The 25,653-nt window shown below is 36.4% G+C and overlaps 1 protein-coding gene across 1 annotated transcript in view; it reads right to left on the bottom strand.

Moving 5' to 3' along the window:
* Nucleotides 1-25,653, bottom strand: part of LOC128492590 (dynein axonemal heavy chain 3-like) — a 428,956-nt gene that overhangs the window by 277,392 nt on the left and 125,911 nt on the right. The window contains exons 21-24 of the mRNA XM_053465187.1: nucleotides 25,398-25,496; nucleotides 24,768-24,907; nucleotides 20,364-20,522; nucleotides 20,027-20,255 (exon numbers count right to left, since the gene is read on the bottom strand). Coding sequence (XP_053321162.1) covers nucleotides 20,027-20,255; nucleotides 20,364-20,522; nucleotides 24,768-24,907; nucleotides 25,398-25,496 — 627 coding nt within the window. The remainder of the gene's footprint in view (nucleotides 1-20,026; nucleotides 20,256-20,363; nucleotides 20,523-24,767; nucleotides 24,908-25,397; nucleotides 25,497-25,653) is intronic.

Here is a 25,653-nt window from a genome sequence, read left to right as displayed (position 1 = left end):
GATCCAATGTTGTCAATCAAAGACCATTCACATGAAACAAAAAACTATGTCTGGACTAACCAAAGGAACATGTTTCTTAAATCTTCAGTTTCTCCCACATAAAAATGTCAAAAAAGTTTCTATTTGTGTTAATTGGTGAAATTTAGTAAATTGTTGACATATCAGTATTACTTTTAGAAAATGTAAATTACACATATAATTCTGATCAGTTTAGAAGACAGATTTGCTAACCATACTAGATTACTATGATTTTATACTTTTAAAATTACATTCACAGTCACATTTATCTCTACTGAGCAATACATTTAGATTTGGAGAAAGTAAACACTGGTTTGTAAATGTTCTACATAAAACAGATTAGAGTAAATTAAAAACAAACATGTCTAAAAACAAATATATATATATATATATATATATATATATATATATATATATATATATATATATATATATATATATATATATATATATGCCCAAAATCCCCATCAATAAGGTGAGGCTTTACTTCAGACAACAAAGGCATATGTTGAAATCTCATATTCTCATCATGTCTGCAAACAATGGATCAACATTTGAGTGGAATGCAATGACAGAAAATGATGAAAAAATAAATAAATAAATCTATTTTCGTCTCAGTTTCTATGGAAACTAACTGCACAAGGATTGAAGATTCCAGACATGTTTTGAAATAATTTGTTGTTTGCAAAGGCACACACATTAGATAAATTTAGGCGACTAATACCTATTTACGTTTACAGTGAAATATTTTATAGGTATCATTTATAGTATAATTTTCTATAAATTTTACACATTCTAAAAATATGTAAGCTGTATTAAGATGGATATCTTAGAAAGAAAGATAGAAAGAAGAGATGGGTACAGGGTTCTGATTAGAACAAACGTGTCTTTTACAGATAATAATTTACACATTTTAAGTAAAAAAATAAATGTTATTGACAATAAATACATTGAATTATAAAAATTACAAGGGCATTTTATTAACAGATAGCTGTGAAGCTATTGCCTCTCAAAGTGACATTCCAACAAAAGTGTTTTATTGTATCTATTATTTACAGAGCAGAGATTGTGATGCTTAAAGTGGATCTGTCATTTTTTCCAGATTCTATATTTTACAGTTCTATACCCTAAATAAGCTTTTGTAAACAGATTACAATAAGCAATATATCAAATTGTTATGTTATATAATACTTACGTTGTGTCCTGTCTACCCATTGTACAGCACTACAATATATGATGGTGCTATATAAAACAATAAATATTATATATATATATATATATATATATATATATATATATATATATATATATATACAGTGAAGGAAAAAATTATTTGATCCCCTGCTGATTTTGTACGTTTACCCAATGACAAAGACATGATCAGTCTATGATTTCAATGGTAGGTTTATTTAAACAATGAGAGACAGAATAACAAAGCAAAAATCCAGAATAAGTTACATCAAATAAATTATATATTGATTTGCATTTTACTCAGTGAAATAAGTATTTGACCCCTTTGCAAAACATGACTTAGTACTTGGTGGCAAAACCCTTGTTGGCAATCACAGATGTTTCTTGTAGTTGGCAACCAGGATTGTACACTTCTCAGAAGGGATTTTGTCCCACTTTTCTTTGCAGATCCTCTCCAAGTCATTAAGGTTTCGAGGCTGACGTTTGGCAACTCTAACCTTCAGCTCCCTCTACAGATTTTCTATGGGATTAAGGTCTGGAAACTGGCAAGGCCACTCCAGGACCTTAATGTGCTTCTACTTGGGCCACTCTTTTGTTGCCTTGGCCGTGTGTTTTGGGTCATTGTCATGCTGGAATACCCATCCATGACCCATTTTCAATGCCCTGGCTGAGGGAAGGATTTCTCACCCAAGATTTGACAGTACATGGCCCCATCCGTTCCTTTGATGCGGTGAGGTTGTCCTCTCCTCTTAGCAGAAAAAGACCCCCAAAGCAAAATGTTTCCACCTCCATGTTTGACGGTGAGGATGGTGTTCTTGGGGTCATAGGCAGCATTCCTCCTCCTCCAAACACGGCGAGTTGAGTTGATGCCAAATAGCTCATCTGACCACAACACTTTCACCCAGTTGTCCTCTGATGTTCATTGGCAAACTTCAGACGGACCTGTACATGTGCTTTCTTGAGCAGGGGGACCTTACAGGCGCTGCAGGTTTTCAGGGCTTCACGGCGTAGTGTGTTATCATTGTTTACCAAAGATTTTTCATACCTGTTGATTTATCGCTCACCTATCATTTAATTGCTACTTGCTATTGATTGGTTTAGAACTTCAGAAGCAAAATTGATCACATTATGCTGGTCTTAACAAAGACTACCATAATCTCCTCTTTGATGAGGTGAACTAAATAAATATTCGAAAACTTAATACTTCCAAACCAACTCCACTGAAACCAATTTTGACAAGCTATAGGTAGTTTAACCCATTTAGTTATGCTAGAAGCTGTGTCAGGGACGATTCCCTTTTAAAGATTCATTAGAACCGTACCTAGGAACTTCCCAGGCTAGGCCATTCAGAGATCTCCTCCTTTTGGGGAAGTGACTTCATTTGGCGGCAAGGATAACCAACTGTGTAAGTGGGGCTAACGATGTGGAGGACCGGGCTAGCCCTGATAAGTATAAAATAGGGGGGGTATAAGGGGACGTGGAAGAAACAGTGGGCAGGAAGTGCTCAATTGCCCAGAGAAAGAGGAGGGTGACCCAGAAGCCTGTACTCGAGAAGAGATCATTGCATAGATTACAATGCAAAATATGAGACTGCCATCCACTGTAGTGGATAGAAAAGGATAGATAGATGAACAATAGAAAAATAGATCAGGCATAAAAAGTAGATCAAACAGATCAGATGTGATTTCTCAGCCCCTATGCAATTTTAAACTGCAGTCCAATTCTTCAAGTGAAGTGCTGTAAAGATCAGATTTCTTAGAATACTGATATTTCCCATTTAACCTGCACATACACAAGGCACAATGTGACTGATCAGCATTCAGAGTTGGCATTATCCTTATGCCAGGATGGGCTTTTCTAAAAAATGTCTGAAGAATAAGATTGATGTCACCCTTCAATATGATTGGCTTTAATATCTGCTGCATGAAGTATTAAATCACTCATCTTCCTTCACAGTCTTGTGCACCTGTACTTTCATTTTTAGGAGCCAGATTCTACATTAAAGCACTGAGAGCCACTAAGAGCCAAAGAGCTGTCTCTAAGCATAATTTATGGTTCAGCAGTTTCACCTAGGCTTTGCATCAAAGGCTGACTTTTATAAGAAAACATGCATACCATGCACTCAAAGGGTTAAGTACTACTCTTGTAACAAAGCCCAGGTTAGTGTTGAGCCATAAATTGTGTTTTCAGAAGCATCTTTGGCATCTGCTAGATCCCCGCACTGTGATGTGATTCTGGCTATTGCAAATGAAGCAGTCAGCAATGTTCACATGCCAAACAAATCCATGTTAATTGGATTCAGACAAAAGATGATATGCTATTATGGTACTTATCTGCATGTCTTTACCCACAAACCCTGGCTGAGGAAGAATAGTGTTTCGTTTTGGCTTGTCTGAGGTACACACATTCTAAAGTTGTTTAGTGCATGTGTGTACATTGTACTGAATGAAAATGTTTGGGTTTTTTTGTAGTGCGCTAAGAATTCTTAATGGCCCTCCATGATTTATATGATTTTTCTGCCTCGTTTGTGTTATTATTCTAGCTTGAAGAACCAGCATACGATGGTTGTTAAAAATATATCACGTTACCCTTAACTTTAACTCATAGAGATGTATGTGTAAACAAAACTGCATGCATGTTATGCATTATTGGAACTATATAAATAAAATAAAATAATAATAATGTGTAAGAGTGTACACATGTTGAATGTGTGAGGGAGTATACTAATGTATGTTAGGGTGTGTATATGTAAGGAAGTGCATATATAAAGCTATGTGTAAAGATTAACATGTGTATGTATGCATGAGAGTTTAATATGCGTCTTTTCAACCTTTTGCCCTCATTTCTGGAAAGATGCTTTTTGGCAGTCAGCAGAAGGAGTTTTCAGTCTGTGACATACACGCAGACTTACACAGGCTACTTCTGTGCAGTCTCCATGGGGAAGTGCTGAGGTGGATTGCATGGATATGACCTCACACCCACTTGGAAGGTCCCAGAGAGAGAGAGAGGGAGCTAGCGGCCACCAGGCAGAAGCAGCATAAAATGGATCGGTAGCTTCATCTGTAGATAACACAGAAGAGTGGAGAATGACAGGGAATGATTGTTTTCCTGTCACCTACTCTGCTTTCATTGTCATGGGAAAATCTACCACCTTCTCCTTTGCCTATGCTATAAAAACATGAATTTGGCTTATGCGAGAAGACTGAATAGATGTACTGTCACTTCCAGAGCATACAAAACTACTTTTCTTCATTAGTGTTAACAGGCATCTTAGCCTTCTAGTATGGAGCAAACAGAAGGACAAACATAGTTTTAACAATCACAAAAAAACACAAACATTTCTTTAATAGGGAGAAAATAATAGCCATTACTCCTTTTAAAACTGACAAAGCATCTGGCTGACCTTTGGCTCTCTCTAGTGTATCTTTACATGTTGAGGATCTACAGCATCCTCCAAGAGCTCTTCTGAAATATATCTGCTTTTAATTCAAATAAAAATCAAAGGCGTCTCTTCTTCACTTTCAAGCTTCTCAAACATATTTAATAATATTACCACTATTTGTAGTTGTTAAAAGGGAAAAAAAGAAGACCAATTAAGATTTCTTGTTTAAGGCACATTTATAATAAAATGACTGTTAATATTCATACAAAGAAATGCATGAAATAGGATTGCAAAGTTCCAAAAAGGTTCCCTTTTTAACATGAATTAATATGATGAAAAGCAAATTCTTTGCTCAAACAGGAAAAAAGCTTCAGGCTGAAGCTGAATGGTAAATATTTTATTACAATAATCTCTTTACAGATAAAAGAGTGCAGAATGAATGCATCGGGTCTCCAGGTTTTCATGTGCACATATTATTTCCATTAAACAATCTAACCAAGAACCTTAAACACTTCTTTTAGAAGTATTATCCAGTTACTTTTAACAGGTGCAGACAGCCTAGATTCAAATATATAGAATATTGTCCAAGATGAATCCAGACAGAAATTATCGGTGATATTATTGCCTTAAACAATGATGCTATTGTTTGACTGTTATAAGTGAAGAACTACAAAGACAAAGTGAGCATATTTAAAAGCTACCATGGACAACAACAGGTCTAATTAACACCATAAGTGTTAATCGAGGCTGTTTAAACGGCAATCTCTTATGATGGTTTACAATACTTAGAATAAGTAAGATGAATGTAGATTACAATAGTAAGTACAGATACAAATAACAATGTAAAGGGATCACTAAATGTAATCCTAAGGAATAGAAAAGTCAAAGGCCTAACATAGTATTCTTCCAGAGCCAGAAGGTGCAAGCCCTCCCCTGGATTCAGTTATGTTTATTATTATACTTACACAACACAATTCTCTACATCTGGAAAAGTGGGCAGATTAGATGGGTCAAATGGTAAAAAAAACATTAAAAAAAATTATGTTTGTCAGGGCGCAAGGGACCGAAGGTTTTTAAGACAAAACATTTTACAGGTATTTATTGATGAATATGGATTTTAGAAAAATTGCAAGATGTAACAGATTAATGGACTCAAGGAAAATGTGTTGCTGGATTTGCATAGGTATACAAGGTGGGTGTTAGAAGCAGCAAGGTGTATGCTTTTGGTCACCAGTATTTTCTTTGGCTCTATGCACACTGTTGTGTGGTGTGTGGATGAAACCAACTATTGTCATTTGTCACTAGATTCTCTGAGGAATATGTATAAAGGTCCACAAATGACCCCCCGGCTTAATGGTTTAATGACTCTGGAGAGCCACTTCTGTTCATCTGTTTTCAGATCTATACCTGTGAGGGTGGTTGAGCCAATAACTGATCATTAGACTATATATACCTGTCTCACAGATGTCTTCCTTACTTTTCCAAGGTGTTTGCTAGTGTGGTCTGGGTGTTATTATTTGTATTTGCTCTGCCATGGTATCCATTGACACCTTGCCACTCTACATCTGCCCTAAGCTCGGACCATTTACTTGATTTTATTTTACCACTACCTGAATAAAACCTTTGTCAAATGATACATTTAATTTAAGAGTTTAGCATCAGATAGAAGCCAAATGGCTTCTCTATCCCAGTATAAAGCCCTTAGTCCTTCCTATATTTGATTCCCTAATACAAACTATTTCTTTTACTTCCAAAATGTAAAATGGGCATCCTAAAAAATAAAAATAAACAGAACCTCAATTTTAAAATAATAACAGTTCCCTTTGTACTTTTAAATACACAGATTATACACATGGTATTGTCTCATTTGTACTTTGCATATGGGGACACTTATAATGAAACCATTCTCACAAACATACCAGACTAATTCATGAGTTATCACCGTTCACTCAATTTTCTGGCATTCAGTCCCATAGCATCTTCACGAAGTCGGACTAAACTAAGCATTATAAAGGGACTAGAGTTCCTCCACTATATATGTACTTGACGCAACACAATATACGGTTAATGCTCTGAAATACCTTCATATATTTATACTGGGACAACATTTTAAAGATTTAACTTTGAATTATGCATGGCCAATTATGCTCTTTTTGCAGGACAATTGTGCCTTGGATGGTCTTTCATAATTCATGTTTAAATTTAAATGTATCCCAAGGAAATGCCATGGGAAATTTCTTATAACGCTGACTTTATATAACAAAGTTAAAATAAAGTGCTAATTTCACTTTAACATTGGCTTTTTCTGTGTCTGCTGATTCATTCCTTCTTGCTTAAGAAGTAAATGGCTAAAATAATATATGCATTTTGGATTATGCACTCTTAAACATGTGCCTCATCTGAATCTTGGCTTGTCAATCAATTCAATAACAATTGAGAGGACAGATAACGCCAACAGAATTCATTAAAAATAAGCAATGCAATGTCTGGAAGTACACATTTATCCCTGTTGTCTGTCTCCCTTCTCATCTGAATGTTAATGATGACAGTGGCAATTAAGAATATAGAGTGTTAGAGTGAACTATAGAAAATACACAGGACATCAATATTGTCTGCAACCAAAGCGTGTTTAGAGGCTCGAAGAATCCAGCTTTATTCAAGAGGCACAAAAACTACAGAAGCAATCAAAAACGAATACCGTTTAAAGGGAAATTGTCTTTGAATTCTGTTACAATATACTTGCTAAAAGGTAATGCTGTACCTATTGTTGGAATGTTATAGCTGTCAGATTTAATGCTTTTTGTTGGAATAAAATCCTACACAGGACTACCCACATTCATAGGCGGCAACAGTGTTCATATAAATTACCTTGTCTGCTGGTATTTTAATCACAGTAACAAACATCTTATAACTGGCCTATTTTCACCTCCCATAAAGATGCTTTTTATCACACTTTGTTAAAATGAATTTAGGTCATAATGCTCTCACGCCAGTAATAAAGTGTCTTCATGTTCCCTGCATTATACTAACAAGTAGTAGATGGGTATACCGGGGAACCTCTCAATCATGTTTGCCCTGAGAGATCTATCTTCATGTTTCTATATGAGTGTGGAAACTAAGCAGGAGAGAGCCAGCAATAGTCAGCCCTGCTGATAACTCTAAAAAGGTGGCACAGTAATAATTCATCCAAACGTTTATATGAAAGATATGTCCCCAGGAATACTATCCAGTAAAAATGGCTAAATTAGATTAGGAAAACACAGAAATGATTCCGTCTATCTGTAAATTCATCCTAGAGCCCATTTCACTGTAGGCAGCCTGGCCACTATATGTGGAAATGGCCAAAACCATTAAATCAGAGCAGCTCAGGGTGCAATTGCCTCCATTGACAGCGATCTCCTAAAGGTAAGTAAGCTGAAGCCAATGTGAGCAAGCAGGACAATTGGTGAAAAGTGAACTGAGCTGAGTGTACAACAGAGTCAAGAGCCGCTGCTCCACATATTCAGAAATCAGACTATCCTTATTAACTATGGTAGCTGGAGCTTCCTCGGACACACTCTAGAATCATTTTAAACATATATATATATATACACCTATAATTTGATGGCAGAACCATCTAGTCTGGCCATTTTTCCTAATGTATAGACTCAGACCTTAGATTAGTCCTTGATCTTGTTTTAGATTCAAGATAGTGTTATACCTATTGCATACATATTTCAATTCCTATTTTGATATATTTTCTTATTGTCAATGCATGTCTAATAAAAGTTATGTTACATTTCAATCTTGTATTAGTTTTGTATTAAAGGAAAGAAATTTACTGATTGATGTTTGTTCTCAATGAGTACAGATGATCTATATCACATGTACTATATGCCTGGTAGGATCCATTTAGATACAGTGGTAAATCAAATCTGTACCAGCAGTTAATAATATATGGTTTATTTGGTCTAAGGCTTTATTGTTAATTTAATCAAAAGCATTGTGAGGTTAAAACAAACACTGTTTGGTGTATTCAAAATGTTATATTGGTATTGGCAGATTTCCTGTTCTCTGGATTTGGATTATAATCTCTCCTGATTAAGTTATTGATTCCAGATGATGAAATGTTGTGTTGATGGGGTACAGTCTGCACAAAAGCAAGATAGAGACTAATACACTAAAATAGCTTCAATGACACATAAAATATATGGAATCCTTAAACACATGTTGGGCAGGACTGTGGGAAAATGCAATATCAATACCCCCTCTTTCAGGGGTATAACACAGGCCCATGTAGCTCCTGTGGAGGAGCATGTCTTGCCCAAATGACCCTTGGTGCAGAAGTGGGCCCTTTGAAACTTGCACTAATCTGTTGTTCATGACACCTGTAATATTTAATGCACAAACATCCCATTGGCTAATATTGCATTTACTTGCTCCATAATGTACACTGATCAGCCATAACATTATGACCACCTGCCTAATATCGTGTAGGTCCCCCTTTTGCTGCCAAAACAGAGGTTTTTTTCTGAAGGTGTGCTGTGGTATCTGGCACCAAGATGTTAGCAGAAGATCATTTATGTCCTGGATGCATCCTGGTGCCATGTGTTCTCCATATACAACCGGCCATCCACGTGATGTAGAAAATTTGATTCATCAGACCAGACCACTTTCTTCTATTGCTCTGTGGTCCAGTTCTTATGCTCCCATGCTCATTGTAGGTGCTTTCGGCAGTGGACAGGGGTCAACTTGGGCATCCTGACTGGTCTGCAGCTATGCAGCCCCATACGCAACAAACTGAGATATGCTGTGTGATCGGACACCTTTCTATCAGAACCAACATTAACTTTCATTTGAGCTACAGGAACTCGTTTGATTTGACCACACGGGCCAGTCTTCATCCACGTGCATCAATGAGCCTTGGCCGTCCATGACCTATTGGGGATTCACAAATTTTTCTTGCTTGGACTACTTTTGATAGGTAATGACCATTGCAGACCGGCAACACGCCACAAGAGCTGCAGTTTTGTAGATGTTCTGACCCAGTCCTCTAGCCATCACAATTTGGCCCTTGCCAAAGTCACTCAGATACTTATGCTTGCCCATTTTTCCTGCTTCTAACACATCAATTTTGAGGACGAAATGTTCACTTGCTGCCTAATTTATCCCACCCATTGACAGGTGCCATAATACCAAGATTATCAGTGTTATTTACTTCACCTGTCAGTGGTCATAATATTATGGCTGATCGATATGAGATCTAATTTTACACATTCACTAACATGCTTTAAGGCATACATGGGGAGGGGTGCCTCAAGGAAACTTGCAGTGAGTCCCCAGTATTTTTTTTTATTTTCTTGCTGTCTACATTTCTGGTAAATGTACTTACAAATAATATATTTAATAAGAATATTATAAGGTTTTATTTGTACGTCGATCACTTGAATTAACGTTACATGCATTTTACATTTATTTTACATGACTGCTTAGGCCTGTAGTGTATAATTGTGACAAATGGATTTCACAGGATCATCTACAGGCAAACATATTACAATCAAAATAATAATTTACAATAAATTCACGAGAGGCTAAAGTAATCCTGAACCAGTGTTGGATTAACGAAGGAGCACATGCAGCAGTAGTGGAGTGGTACAGGGCATATGGAGTGGTAAGGGTCCCTGAGTCCCAGTCCTGTAGTAGACTTACTTGATTTGTAGTAACCTGTGCTGCCCGTGAGCTCTGGGTTAATATGAGGAACTGACTCTAGCAAAGAGGGGCCAACTCTACAGCAGGAGTGTACGGTTAACCCAACGATTATTCACATTCAAGTGGAGAAATAGCTGGGTGCAAGAAAAAAGGGCCCTCTTTGTAAAAGTGCTCCAAGGCCCCATTCTCCTTAAGATGGCCTTGTCCACAATGGTCAAAGACTAAAGGTTTGGTAGTATTTTCTGGTGTAGTTAGAGACCAATTTGGTACTTAAAGCCGATATTACCAAATAGTATATATATATACATTTATATTTTTATATAAAAAATACATCTCTTAAATGTTAATCTCCTGAATACTTATTTTAATATGACTTAATACAGTCTTTGGACTAATGTCATATCAAGAAGGCAGTGCAATTGAGAAGTATAGCAATAGAATTATTGCTAAGTAATATGCATTTGCTTCTGTAAATGAAAATTGTTTGTGTGGTGCTTATGACATTTATAGGCATCACAGGTTTCTCAAGCAACTGTAACTATCAAATACAATTGAGTTTAAAAGCCTTTAGTCTTCTAAAGTTATACTTTTACAAACGGACACATTACTTGGCAGTGCAATTACGCAGCACCACTTCTCTAATGAAGGGTTTAATCACTCTCAGAGGATGTATTTTACAATAATCCGTGACTAATCGCCCTCAAGTCCTCAGTTTCTAGGGTGTTATAAAATGGATTTGTGACAGCTACATTTTGTGAATATTATGAAGCAAAACAGAGTATTAGTCCGTGCATACACTCTGAAAGGCTGTAACTCAAGCACTATTGCAGAACGGCCCCGGGTAGGGGCAACTCCTGGAAAAGGCTGCATGACTGAGGCAGGACTGGCAGACCCCATAAGTGCTTTTGCCCATCAATGGACAGCAAAAAGAGGTCTTGAGAAAGGAAGAGGAGCTGTAGATACTTACTTAAGTATGGGAAAGTGTTCACCACCTCCTTTCAAAACCAAGACTAACAGTTGTGTTCCCACTTGCACTTCTCATGGTGTTGGTGACCTGGTATAGTGCAGGAGCAGGCTGCCATGGGTGTGGCATTGCTCGTGGTACACAAGCTTTTGGAAACATGTGCAGGACTATGGTGGGTAATTTGTTCCTTGGTATAGTGCAGGAGCAGGTTGCCATTAATGTGTCTTCGCTCTTAGGGCACATGTGCAGGACACTTCCTGGGCTTTGTGCCCTAGTGGTAAAAATTGGGTTATAATAGCCACTGTGGTAGCGGAGACGCCAGTAGCCTCAACAGGTGTGGCGGCATTACTTCTACACCATGGTGGTTAATTTGTTAATTGTATGTATTTTAATATTTAATAAAGTTGTCCTGGTATAGTGCAGGAGCAGGTTACTGTGTAGTGCACAGGCCTTTGGCTACAAGTGCAGCACACTTCCTGGGCCTGGTGCCCCAGTGATGGAAATCCGGTAATAACAGCTACTGTGTTAATGGTTCTTATTTCAATGTTAAAGAAAGTTAACAAGATTATCTATGTAAACACTAGGCCACATAAGGTTTATGGCGTTAATCATAATATTTTAAATACATTAGCTTGTATTAAGTGATTCTTTGTATAATGTAATGCATGTTTAAATTATATATTTAAAGATTTGTTGCGGCGTTCATCCATTAGCAGAAAGTATGTAAACTCTAAAAGGTGTCCGTCTGGTTATTTTCCGGATAGCCATGGACAGTCCCTCAGTAATGATAAGGTCAGTCTACAAATGAGTTTTCTGTCATGTGGGCTGTCTTCCAAGGACTCAGCTGGGATTCATTTGAGATCAATGATCACAATATGACACATTGCTAGAATTTAATACACCCTATGGCAAAGGTTTAAAGCTCGGGGAAAATATGTCCGTCATTATTAGCTGTGCCTTCAACAGTCAGAATCTGAGATTTTCAGTTTTTAGTTATAGTGGAATTATCAGTGTTGAATGCTAAGCAACAGAACTCAGCAACGACAGGTATCATGAGGTTAGTGAAACTGATCTGCGCATTGTCCAATGGATTACATGTTGATCCATCCACGTGTTCTCAATCACAATTTTTTCCTTAATGGAGTACATTTCTGTTCATTTTGACTGTCACTAGCAGTGTAATGAGAATAGGCCATCATTCAGGCAATTTATAATATTTTATCATATGACATGTGATGTTTGCATCAGTTTTCTGGTAACAAATACTCACATCCACCTATCATACGAAACGGCAAAACAGCTCATTAATATGACCATTGTAAATAACGTGTTATGACTAATAACAAAGTGTCTGTCAACCATTTTTTTGCCATTTAGTGCAATGTAACTGACAGTTTCAGTTTTTATGATAAATGTAATTGAATACTTTATTTAATGTGTGTGTTGTGGGTTATATACAGAGTTTATTCCAGACAAAACTTGTAATATAAGGAACCTTTAACCTTTTGAAAGGAGTGAAACTCTATTAGTAAGTATAACAGAATTGTCATAAATGCCCAGGCATTTTTATTTTTGTAAATCTCTGAATTCTTTTATTTCTCTTGATAAAATACGTATCCATGTTGAGAAAATAAAATTTGCTTTGAAGGAGAGAAGCATTTTGTGAACCTCCATAGCAAAAAAAAAAAAGATTAGTTAAGTGTTTTGTGTACATTACAAATCCTACGTTGACATTCTGTTTACTACAGAAAATATGTCACCGGAAAGAACATATAAAATGTGTGTAAAAAAAAACCCTGCAATAACCATTATGTTGTCACTTACCAGAAGAAAACAACCAGTCTTTATTGCTGGAAGAAAGTGCATAAAGAGAACAGCTACTGAATAATGAATGGGTGGCTTTGTGATTCAATTAATTTGGTTTCCAGCCAAAATATCAAATAATCCATTTAATCAGTCAGAAAATTAAAACTGTTGGAACCTCATGCTGTCTAGTCTGCCAAAAAACCTGAATACAGTAATACAAGAAAAAAAAACAGCTCCTCTAACACAATAACTTGCAGGTCTTTGTGATTATTAATGCTTTTTAATTAAACAGAGAAATGCATTTATACACGGGTTAAGAAAATAAATAACTTTAGTCCGTATCTGCTATTTAGTCATATTTTATAAAACAGCATTTTTTTTAACCTTGAATTAATCTGCAATGGTGTGTTATCAGGGCGTCAATATAATAAAAATTAGACTTATTATTATAAGGTATGGTGAAATAAAATTCACTTTGGGATGGGTGGTAAATAGCACTTTCAAGCCCTGGGAAATTCTCCAGGAAAAAACTTGTTAACTGTGTCTCAGTTTCTGACAACCTATACATGACCGCTCATGATGTCATAGAAAAGTTGCAAGATGTCTACGTGAGTAGAAACCAATGATTTCCCCACCCTTTGGTACTACTCAATGCCTGTGGGAGTTACCACAAAAGCAGGTTCAAAATCCATCCTTTCAGAGTAACTCCCACCAATGTGATTTTCTCTATTTCGGCCAGCTCTATTATTGCATGTAGTTTGTGCTAAAACATTATTATTTAATAATGGGGTCAGCACGTGTACAATGCTAACAGTGAATTGGCGCCAAAGCTGATAGCGCACGTACTTGCTTATGTGAACGTGCTATTTCTCCGCTGGGCATGGAGCGCTGGACAAAATTGACAGGATCTGCTGGATATTTGGTGCCTCCATAGCTCATTGTTTAGTGCATAAACTGAGTGTGAAGTTTGGGTATATAAAACAACATCCTATAGTCAAGGATTTATGGCTAGATGCATTATTTGTGAAGATGGACATTTGAGGAACTATTGGTTACTTTTCCACTAAAAGATCATTAACACAAGCTAAACCGCCAATGTTTAGATTAGTGGGTAGTAAAGTGTATTTGTTAATTTAGAAATATCTTATTGTTTCAAAGAGGGCTATAACACAGGCAATATAACCATGAACGATTTAGAGTTGTAAACATATTAGCTGTATATTCCCTTTCTTACTGGGGACCAGTTACCCATGAGTTAAAAGCTCTCAATGCATTTTAATATAACTATAATTTGAAGACCCCAGCAAGCAATTTACATGACCCCTCTAGTTCATGTAAAACCTGTGTCAATATGAGTGCTGCGAGAAAGGCAAAGTCATCAAAGAACAGATTGAAATGAAACATTTATTCGTTGTGCTATTTTCAGGCCAACATTGGCCACTGTACCTTAATGTTTGCTTTTGTGTTATAAATTCTACCACTAACTTCACTTTTAAGAATGTTTTACACATGTAGGCAAAACCAGTAATGCCCTTTAATTTATCTCCTATGATCTGACTTTTTATAAACTTTTCGTATTATGTTTTATGTTGTGTGTCATCTTGTGTGATTATTCTAATTGGGCTAACGCCCATATCATTTGCATGTACTTCTTTTACTTCCACACCGTGTGCTTCATGATAATGTGCACTTTCTGAAATATACAATGCAATCTGATTGTATATGAAAACTTCAATGTGTGAAGTTACTTTACTCTGGAACATAATGTTGAGATATATCTGCAATGTCTAGAAGCAAATTTAGAGTTTTTTGCCAGATGCTATCTGCAGCAAATCAATAACACTTTCCAGCATGAAATCAATACATCTAATGAGACAAATGCAGTACTTGTAGTGGATGCTTTTGGTATAGACAGTACAGTATATGAAGAACAATTTCAGTAAAGGAGGGACAGTGGATAAATAAAGAGTTCCTGTCGTCTTTGGGTTGCAAGATAAACCCTTTCTTAGCTTGTGATTATAGTAACATCATGTGAAATGGAAACCACTTTGCCCCTAAAACAAATCGTAGGACAATATTAAGGTAAACTAAAACTCATCCCCTTGTCTTTATAGTTTCCTAGCATACAGTTTGTTTGTAAACTGAGTATATACTTCATTTTAATGTGGAAAAAGGTGAACCATTGCATTAACTAAGGACTTTGAACTTACATTTAGATATAATTTCTTCTGTAGAAGACATGGACCACATGTGCCACCCGTGTTATTTAGTTAAGTGAGAATCTACTTGATTTCGAGTAGGAAAGCATTGAGTCCTATCTAAAAAATTACATTTGAGGACATCATGTGAAAAAAAATCTGGAATCTGTACACTTTGTTTAAAGGCATAAAGTGAAAAAGGAAACAAACAAAAAAGACACAGTAAAACAGACACATAGGTTACTGAAAGCACAGCACTAAAATTCTATAGGCTGAAGTCCAGTCACTAGCCCCAAAAAATAAAGCCTTTAAATCAAAGTTACATTCACACTTTTTTGTGTGTCTCATTCGTCTCTTTAAGTATGTCTGAGAAGAGAGATATCTGTGAGAGTTCATCATATTTACATTAATTTACTGGTTTTGCAAAAATCTAGGTATGGCAGCGTGAAGGAACTGCTACTATAGCTTTAATAGTTACGAAATGGTAGTTAGATCTAGATGACCTCAATGTAAACAGGTATAAATACCACAAAAAAAGTCTGTCAAAGTGTTGTGAAAACCAAATTACCATATTTATGTGCAAAAAAAATACAGGTTCCCACTCGAGGTCACTGTCTAAAGTATTTTTGAGTGTTTAAGTTGTAATTCCACATATAGCCGCTGGGGTTTCTATTATAATTTGGGCTGAATTAACTTGAACCTTAATCGTTCCCTTATGGCTTATTTAAGAAGCTTAAAACATTACTGCATTACTGTGGAAAAGGGCTAGGCAGTCTTCACAATTTCGGTGATGGATAAACTACATTTGCCATCTCACCATTAGGAAGGACCATGGGAAGTGTGGTTCATTAATTGTTGGAGAAATGTCAGATTCCAAACCATTATTGTAAAATAATGCTGAGATGGTATTTTGCGCCAGTGCAGAGAACTACTGTTAAATTGTCAGAAAAATATTGGCATTTTTCCACATGTACAAGCTAGCGTGTAAGCAGGTTGCTGTGCATATTTCATATCTGAGTCTGACACCTTGAAAAGTAATATTTAGCTGAAGAAAAGTCACAATCAACAATTCGTGTTCATTTTAAATCTTGCCTTTATGAAGTATGAGATGTCCTACCATGCTCTGTCTGAGCCAGGATTTACGTTTCAGAACTGAAAAGGCACCTTCCTCAGATCATGAGTACCAGATGTCCTGAGAGTCTGACATTGTGACCGGAAAACGGTTTCTGATTTCAGCACCTTTATTCCATTTAGAACGTTTTTAGGTTCATTTATTGTTGCTAATACATTGTGTAGTATGAAGGGCTTTGGTAGGTACTTCCACCATAAAGAATGTATGCAATTTCATCAACCATGTATAAATGAAGCCTATAAATACTAATATATTTTAAACAAGTATTTTACAGAAGCTCGTGAATATAAAAAGGGGTAAATAAGACACATTACACTTGTGTAAAGATTCTTCCAACTTAAAATGTAGAATCAGTCACCTTCCATGAGAGCTTAATTCTCTGATAATAATTCCCAGTGTGTTGAGTTTGAAACCATACACTATTATGAATATTGCCTAAATGTAAAGATGAGGCATAAGCTTATATAACGTTTATATGATACATTTTGCATGATGTAGTCTCATCTGGCAGAACAGAGCAGCCACACCAGTTAAATTTCAAGAAATTTATGTTTTCAGGATAGAGTATTCCCAGATATGACACTGTCACTCTATACTTCACTTCAATACAAACACCTTGGTCCAAGTAACTTTTCCCATACCATAAAGGTCCAAAGGCTCCTTATGTACGATGTCTATTCTGTTTGTCTCCTTATATACAGTATATATATATATATATATATATATATATACATACATATATACACACCAAAGGCCCTTGTAGTTGGAAAATGTGCCTGTCCCTTGTCCTAGTAAGTGGACACTAGATCAGAGCACAATGTCTACATTCACTATATTGCGTTAGGCCACACTGAAGAAACTGTCCATAGGTAAATAAGAAAACAGAGGCATATTAATAGGCTGGTTGTCTTTTATTTATTTTTATTGGATTCATACAGAATATTAAAAAAAAAATAAAAAAAAACTGTAGCAAACATTTATGTAAAGGCATAGCTAATAGGAATATAAATGTTTTCCATACAATCTCCTTCAAGTGTATCCTTCAACACAACAAATACAAGGCATGCACTTTACCTGTCTTGTAATCCATAAAATCAACTATCATGGATGCTAACGTACTTAAGTAGTGCAAATGGTAATGGGATCAACTGTGGTTAAACTGCTGCAAAATGTATCCATGTGCTCTAGACATGCAGCTAATAACAAAAGTTGGACCACACATTCTAGAACCGCTAAACAAACTCTAAGACTGCTGTTGACAACATAAGCTAATGCTTTCACAGTTTTATGTAGCACTTCTGTATTAGTCTAACTTTTAATGCTCAAACTTTCATGGCATACAAAAATGGAAATTTGAGCACAAGGCGTTGACATTGAGCGGTTTAATGTTTTTGATAATGTCTATTAGCTCCATGGCCATTGCATTCTCTATACTTATGGCCCACCATTTTAGTTGATGACTTTTCACAATGTACTTCATGGCTTCCATCCCTACATGAGACATTATTACTATCACATAGGAATAAAAAGCCATAAAACACCACAGTGAATTTATCTCGACCGGATGCAATACTTATTTTCTTCACATGATTTCACATCCATTTTAACACTAACCAATAATTTCATGCTACATTACAGAACATTTTTAAACTATATGTCAATGACAAGCTGCACGCTGAAATGGTAACTTCAGAAATTTACAGCACTGTAGCTGTCAAATACTTTTTTTGTTGTTTGGGTAAAAAGACACAAACAAACACAATAAACAACTCCATCTACTAAATATGACAGGACACCAAATACAATCTAACTGACAAGACAGCGACACTAACATGCATCTGGGTGGGCTATGAGTCTTAAAGGGCTCTACTATAACAAGAGCTGTCTGGATTGACTCAAAATTATGGCGTCTTCAATGCAAGAATACGGTTTACTCACAGAAGTGAGCAAAGCTAGCCTATAAGAGCACACGGAACTGCACAATACACCTAGATCAACGTTCAACAGGAAAACATACGCCATGTCCACAAAATTCTGGAACAGACAAACTATTCTCTTAGCTCTCATTAGAGGACATGCAATCTCTGCTCATTAGCGTCAAGCTGACATTTTGATGACTGAATACACTTAACATGAGCTACTCAGTCCCTCAAATACTGTTGCAAACTGATTATAAACATGCGTTTGCTTATTAAATGTTCTGCACAGAACAAAACAAAACATACCACCGATATTGTCGGAGAAACTGATGGATCAATGGCAAATGAATGACATGCACAGATAATGGTAATAATAATAATAAAAAACAAACTTACACATGGAACAGCTAGGATGCTGTTAACACACCACTCTCTTTAGTGCCCGAGTGAAAGCTATGCATATACAAACTAAACAAGCATGTTCTCCCATTGATATTTACCTGTTCTCCAGTGTTTACTTACCTGCAATTTTCACTATTCACACTGTGAACAATTTGTGTGGCATAAAGAAGAATAGGACATGGTTTAATAAACAACAGAGTGCAATCTAAGCTGATGATTACCCTTATACTCTTTTGCAAAGAAAAATATTATTCCAAAAGGTGGTTGCTGGTAGTGGAAGGGGGGAAGTATCATTTAAAAACAACCTAAGGGAACATCTAACACGGTACGGCTAGTAATATCACAATTCATATTTACATATTTTGTTGCTGCTGTTGCACACTAGTGAAATTGTCTAAAACATAAATGTAAATGCAGTATGGGAGATAAAACACATATACGTTAAATTCTAGCCTGTTAATTAATCTAGATTGCATTATTTTTCCCCAAGGATTTGATGACAAATATCTGACATCAAATATCACTTCCCACTGGATAACGAATGCACTGAGCTGACAAGCTGGTGCAGGTAACATAGTCTTTTATAAAGCGGCAGCATGATATGGAGGAAGTGACAATGATGCGGGTGAACAGTTCAGATTGACACCCTGATAGAGGTGCAATGACACGCGTGAACCAACAGCCTGATGGACAGAGGCAAGCTGACAGTGATACAGAGGCACCAGCAGATTGATACCGGCAGATCGGGAGCACGACACACTGAGAGGTGTCATATAGGGTACTCAATATCCAGAAAGACACAGAGTGGAACAAACTGTCTTCTGCAGGCTCATTCAACATCAAGGAAAATCATTTACTAATGTAAATGTTATATACATAGAATTACTTCTTTAGTCCAAGCATAGAAATAATAATAAAATACTGCACACATTGATGTAAGCTGTTGAAGGCGTATTATTAGAAGTGGCAGAATAACTCAGGATGCGCAATGACTTCCTGACAGAGAATGATCTTGATGAAAATTGAACACAAATTTGACCTCAGAAATCAAATGGAAGCATAATAAACAGGTGCCAAAAAAAGAAATGAAAGAAAAAAAGGCCAACAGTGTGTAAGAAGGCAAAATAAACTTAAATTGATTTCCTTAAATATATATGCAAAGTATTTTTATACCGAACTTTGGAAACATAAGTATGTATGCATAAAAGAAGATGACAAGCATAAAAAAGAATGAGAAATGCATATAACTGTTATGTAATAATCCCAGATAATCTCATTACCTAGAAGAGGTTGTGCTACGTGAAGATTTAACCAAAATATATTCACCTCATAAAGCCATTTCTCCACCAGCCCCTTGGCATTGGCTGGAATTATTCTTGTCACAAGCTCGACACTTTCACTTTCTGCTGATTCCATGTGTGTGATTTCCTTCTCGGCGTTGAATGTAAGCTTTGCGATTCCTTCAAAGCATTTCTTTAGGTGTGGCTGGACCCTCAGGGGATCCTTTGTCTCCGAGAGGATTTCTAGCAGCTCATCGTTTGAGAGGAAGAAAAACCTGGGGTTTAAGGAAGAAATATATATATAAAAAAAAGAACCTTCATGATAGCTAGCAAACATAATTTTAGACACATTTACACAGCTGAGAAGAAATTGGGCTGTTTACCTTGGAAAGAATAGCCTTTTCTTCTCCAAATAATCATTCAGGCCTTTCTGAATGTCATCCAAGAGCAGTTCTGCCTCCTTTAAGTTATCCAGCATCTGGGGCTGTGAGATAACCCTCATGACATTGGCCTCCTCTATAGACTCCTTCATTATTAGCCTCCTGGTGGGCAAGATAGAATACACTGAATGCAATAATCATACTTCACACAACAGGCTCTCGCTCTTTCAAATTGAAAATCCCCTTATTACAAAACAAGGGGGTGATCTTTTTTCTACCTTTAACTAGGACTGCTACATTCATAGCTTTTTTTCACAAAAACGCAGCTGCTTTTTAAGCTTCAGATAAATAGAAAGTGCGAGCCAGTGATTCTACTCGGGCTGAATGCATTATTCTCCTGAACACTCTGGCGAGGGGCTTTTCATTTTAAACTGCATTGGACAAGGAAGTTCCTCCGTCCGTCTAATTACGACTGAGCTTTGTTCTGTGCTATTAACCCGCAATGCAAGATTGATCTTCTTCTATTATTTGCTGTAACCAGTTCAATAAATCAACATGCTTTATTTTATTTTTTTTTTCTCTGGGAAATGAGAGAACTCATTAGGAAGACTCTATGGTGCTTAATGATGGCAGTACAAACAAAATAAGATGAATGCATGAACAATGACGGACACCTGGGAAGATGATGTCTATTGTTATAGCACGGCAATTGTCATGCTCTCATAGACAATTGGGGGACAAACTCACCAGAACGTGTTTACTTTAACCCCAAGCTAAGACTCTGTGTACTATTAATAAAAAAAGGGACTTGTCATGTTGGTGCTGTTTCACTTATGAATGAAAAGTAAATGTTGCCATATGATGGGCAACTGGGAAGAAAAGTGCCTTTGAGTTATAAATGCCAACAAAAGAACTGTAGAAGGAAAGATCCTCTGATCTCTCCTGATCGGCCAGGGGAGCTGTAAAATCATCAGAGGCCTAAGATGCTGGAGCATGAACCTCCACTGCAGCTTCCATGTGGTCACCTTGCAATGCTAGTGGCTATGTGGCTATTCAGGTAAGGTGGGAAGCATGCCTTTGACTCTGCCCTTGTCTGTAGCCAGCCCATTCTCACTTCTTGTTACACCCCCAACACAGAGCTTCTGATAGTTCACAGTTATACAGCAGATCAAAAAACAGCATATTATTCATATAGTCTTAATAAGGTTATTTAAAAAAATTGGGGTTCTTCGTATATAGAGACATTTGCTATCCAATATTCAATAATAGATGATTGAGGGGGGCTGACTCAAGTCCAGATGTGGCAGGGTCCATGCAGTATCTCTAGAGGGTCACTAGTTGAACAGCTCTGATATAAGTTAGGTAAAAACTTTCCAGCATAGGTAAGACAGACTTTGCCAAATGTGGAAATGGGGGGATATTCATCAACAAAAATGTGCAGAGAGTAGAGTTTCCATTTTTGTATTGTGTTTTCTTTGTATTCCCATCTGTCAGCGACGACAAACCAGAGAGCATTGAAGTAATTAACATTCTCTAATCACTTTTTTAGGAACCTTCCCCTTGTAATTCATACAGAAGTGATTTCAGTACAGTACACTATTATCCTAAATGATCATGTCTAAGAGCAGCTGAGGTTTTGCAGAGGTGTATGTAATTATAGCAATTATGCTCAAGCATGCCATGTGGGGTAATGCTGATAGGTAAATGGTTTAAGCACTTCAGCTAATTTATGATTAATACAAAGAAATAACACTAGTAAGGGTATGAATATTAAATTCAATACGCTACAAAGGATCAAATTTACATGGCTGTCTTAAAATAAAGAAATCAATTCATTATAGTCCATTTATCATATTATATTAATGCCTAGATTTTGTACAATTGGTTGATACCAACACAATTATAAAGTGGGTTGGCAGACATAAGCACCAGCAGCTGCTTGTGGCCTACTTCAAAACTCTTGTTACGCCACATTCATATTTTAAGTACAGGTTAAGTAGAGTTGAAACTTACAAAGCTAGCACATATCTTCAGATAATAAGGGCTCAAGAAAAGCCAAGGTTCCACGTGCACACAGAGTACACAAGCATATTACAAGAACTATTTGTCAGATGGGGAGGTCAGGAAACCCTAGAGGTTTCTGAATCCAATCTGGTCTATGCTCATGACCTAAAATGCAGAGCCAAGTATACCCAAGCAAGGAACAAATCAAGCCCAGTAGGAACTTCCATTTGCATGTCTAGCCCTAGTATGTAACAAAGAACTGTATGCTGGTTTGGGTCAAAGTAAACAAAGGAATTATACCATGTAAAAACAATCTAATAATAATAAAAAAATTGCCCAACACGGACGTTGACAGACATAATTAAAACACCAATTTGGCAAAATGGCTTATTAGATAATACGACACATACACAGACATCTGTATTTAAGTGACTTTTTAATAAATGTTTACTATAAACATGTAAATATACTATATCCAGAATGTTGTCTCTGTTCATAGCCTGACATTATATTTCTAAAGGGACTACAACTCCATAGACAAGCACTAAATATTTTATAATAAAATGCTTCAAATACAAAGCATTTCTAGGGTCTGCTATAAATCAATACATTGATACTTGTACCGTATAAGCAATACACACCTATAATGTCAGCCTTTAAGTCAGTAAATTAAGTTTTCTTTTAGCTACGACTACTTAGGAGATCAATGTAAATGAGCCAACTTCTTGTCTTGACCAACATCTATATTAGAGCAGAACATGTTCCTTTAGGACTTGTATATTTTAAGAGATCTCATACCAGTATGAAACAAATCAGACATAAGACTAAGGTAGAAACATATAAAGCCCAATTACATTAAATATATTTGGGGAATGTGCACCCACTGACTACTGCCTTACAGGGCTCATGTGATCGGTAACTCCCTGTTCATATACTTTCCATGAGCACTTAAGGCCTATTTATATTTTTGCACAACCATCATCAAGCCCTTTGGAAACAAGAATAAACAGAGCTCCTACTAGCTAACGGGTCTAATAACATTAAATCGTAAGTAATCAAAAAAGTGATATAACAGTGGAAAGATTTTCTCTTGACTTAGTTGGCCTCTGGATAAGACTTATTTAGCCACCTACAATACTGCTTTTATGCTTTTGTTTGTATTGTATGTACCATAGGCTTTTTCTCTTGTTTCACAATGATTATGCCTATATCTACCTTGTCTTGTTATTTCAGATGGGTTGAGGGTTGATGTAGTTGTGGGCTTAACAACAAGCATGCACATATCCTACCTGCAATCCTTTTTTTTCTTTTCTAAGACATGATAGTAACTGTATTACTGCCATCTAAATAAGGAATCATCTTTACAGTCTAAGGTGCCATGTACTATCCGCAGAAAGGAAGCGGTGCTTGGTAAAACCAATTATTTTTTCTCATCTTTGTATTTCGCTCTGCAGATTTATTTCCTACCACTTAGAAATCATAAGGTGTAACGTGTCACATGCAAATTATTTCTTGAAATTTTTATTAAATGCTAGCCAAGACAAATAGCGACTACAATAACTTCAGCTGCTTAAAATTCCAAACTTCAAAAGGTTTCCTACCAAAAGAAAGTCTTCTAACAGAAAATTAATGACTTTGGCTTCTGATGTCTATGTGCGCATTAGTAGAAACAGAATAATTATGAAAAGAAGAAGGATTTAAAACAAAAAAAGATGCATAAAAGAGCAAAAGAAAAGTCTATAGCCTCAGAAGGGAATTTAAGGTGAGCGGAAATGTATATACAAAATGTATATCCCTGTATTTTCTTTGGCCTATAAAATGCTGTTTGGCAGGTGACTCCTCTATTATTGTTAAGATGTGTCTTATGTCATTATGCCCTTGGGTGCCATGTATGCCCATTATATGGCAGCATTTACTTCTAATGGCACTCCAGTGATCCATACTGTTGCTTTGTACTAGACCAGATAAATCAGTCTGGCAAATGGAGATACTTCACATGTAATTATTACCAACATAATTATGGACTGCTTTCTTATTAAGATTGATCATTATTAACATTTGTGGACTACTACATTTATTTTGGGATAAACGCTATGGTTGATTATCAAAGCAGCGAGCACTGGGTGAGACAAAGTCCTTTGTTAATGCAGTGAAACGACATATTTTCTTCACAGTATTAGCCTTGCTATCTGTGCTACACTGGATAAGTCACTTATTTTCAGCTGTATATGTGAAGCGTGGTGCCGTGTTAACATTTTATAATACAACAGATAAGCAGGAAACCACAACATTGACTTTAAATGTATTTATAAGGCTAATCTAAAACCTACAATACTGCAATTTGATTCCCACATTGTCAGAAACCCATAACAACCGTTAATAAAACAGAGTAATAAGACTTACCAGTTTGAATCAACCATTTCAAATTTTTTTCCTTCAACTGGTATCTGGTTACGTATATCTTCTGACCCAAAAATAGGTTCTAGGTACAGCCAGGCCATCTGAACTTTGAGCCAGCATTCTAAAATCTCTTGTAAGAGCCACTATAAAAATGTAATCAAGAATACTTTTCAAATTACACGTCATTTGTGACAAATATGTCAAATAAATCCACTCAAGAATATATTTTTTTTTCTACGCAATCATAGATTCTACTAAGGTTATGAAATGCCTTTGTGGCTCCTGTTTTCTGTTCTACTTGGTGAAGCACAGTGAGGAATGAGCCAGCACAGCTGCTTCTTTGTGCGTCTCAGCTGGATGATTCACTCTCTTACCGTGCGGCCTGTGCCTATTGCATTTAAGATCACATAATAAAAACTAAAGCGAAATCAATTTAACATAAAGAATGTAATACTTCTTTCCCTTTCTTAATATTCTTCAGAATGTTGATGGCAAAGCCAACTTTAAAAAGTTCTGTACAATGAAAGCCACTGAAGCATGAATCTTATTGGGCGGCGAAATCTGAGCTGTAGCATGGAGATGAAATCTAAAAGCTAATTAAATTCAACAAGAACGTCTCAAAAGGCAACATACCAGATTAGCCTCCCATGCTAATATTTCTTTCTCGAACGGAGCTATAAACTGGGAGCTTTTCATGGTTGTAGTTTTCACAATGTGATCATCCAGCAAAACCTTTAAGAAAGTGGAGATGAAAAAAATAAGGGTAGAGAAAAAGCTTAGATACCTGGATTACATTGTTGAATGAAATTCAAGGCACAGATAAAAAGAACAGATAAGTTAGGGCTTCTGAGCAGGCGAATTTGAAACCAAAGAGCAAAACGGATTGAAC

The sequence above is a fragment of the Spea bombifrons genome, chromosome 4 (assembly GCF_027358695.1).
Source record: "Spea bombifrons isolate aSpeBom1 chromosome 4, aSpeBom1.2.pri, whole genome shotgun sequence".
Lineage (NCBI taxonomy): Eukaryota > Metazoa > Chordata > Amphibia > Anura > Pelobatidae > Spea > Spea bombifrons.
This window is presented reverse-complemented; position numbering and strand designations above follow the sequence as displayed.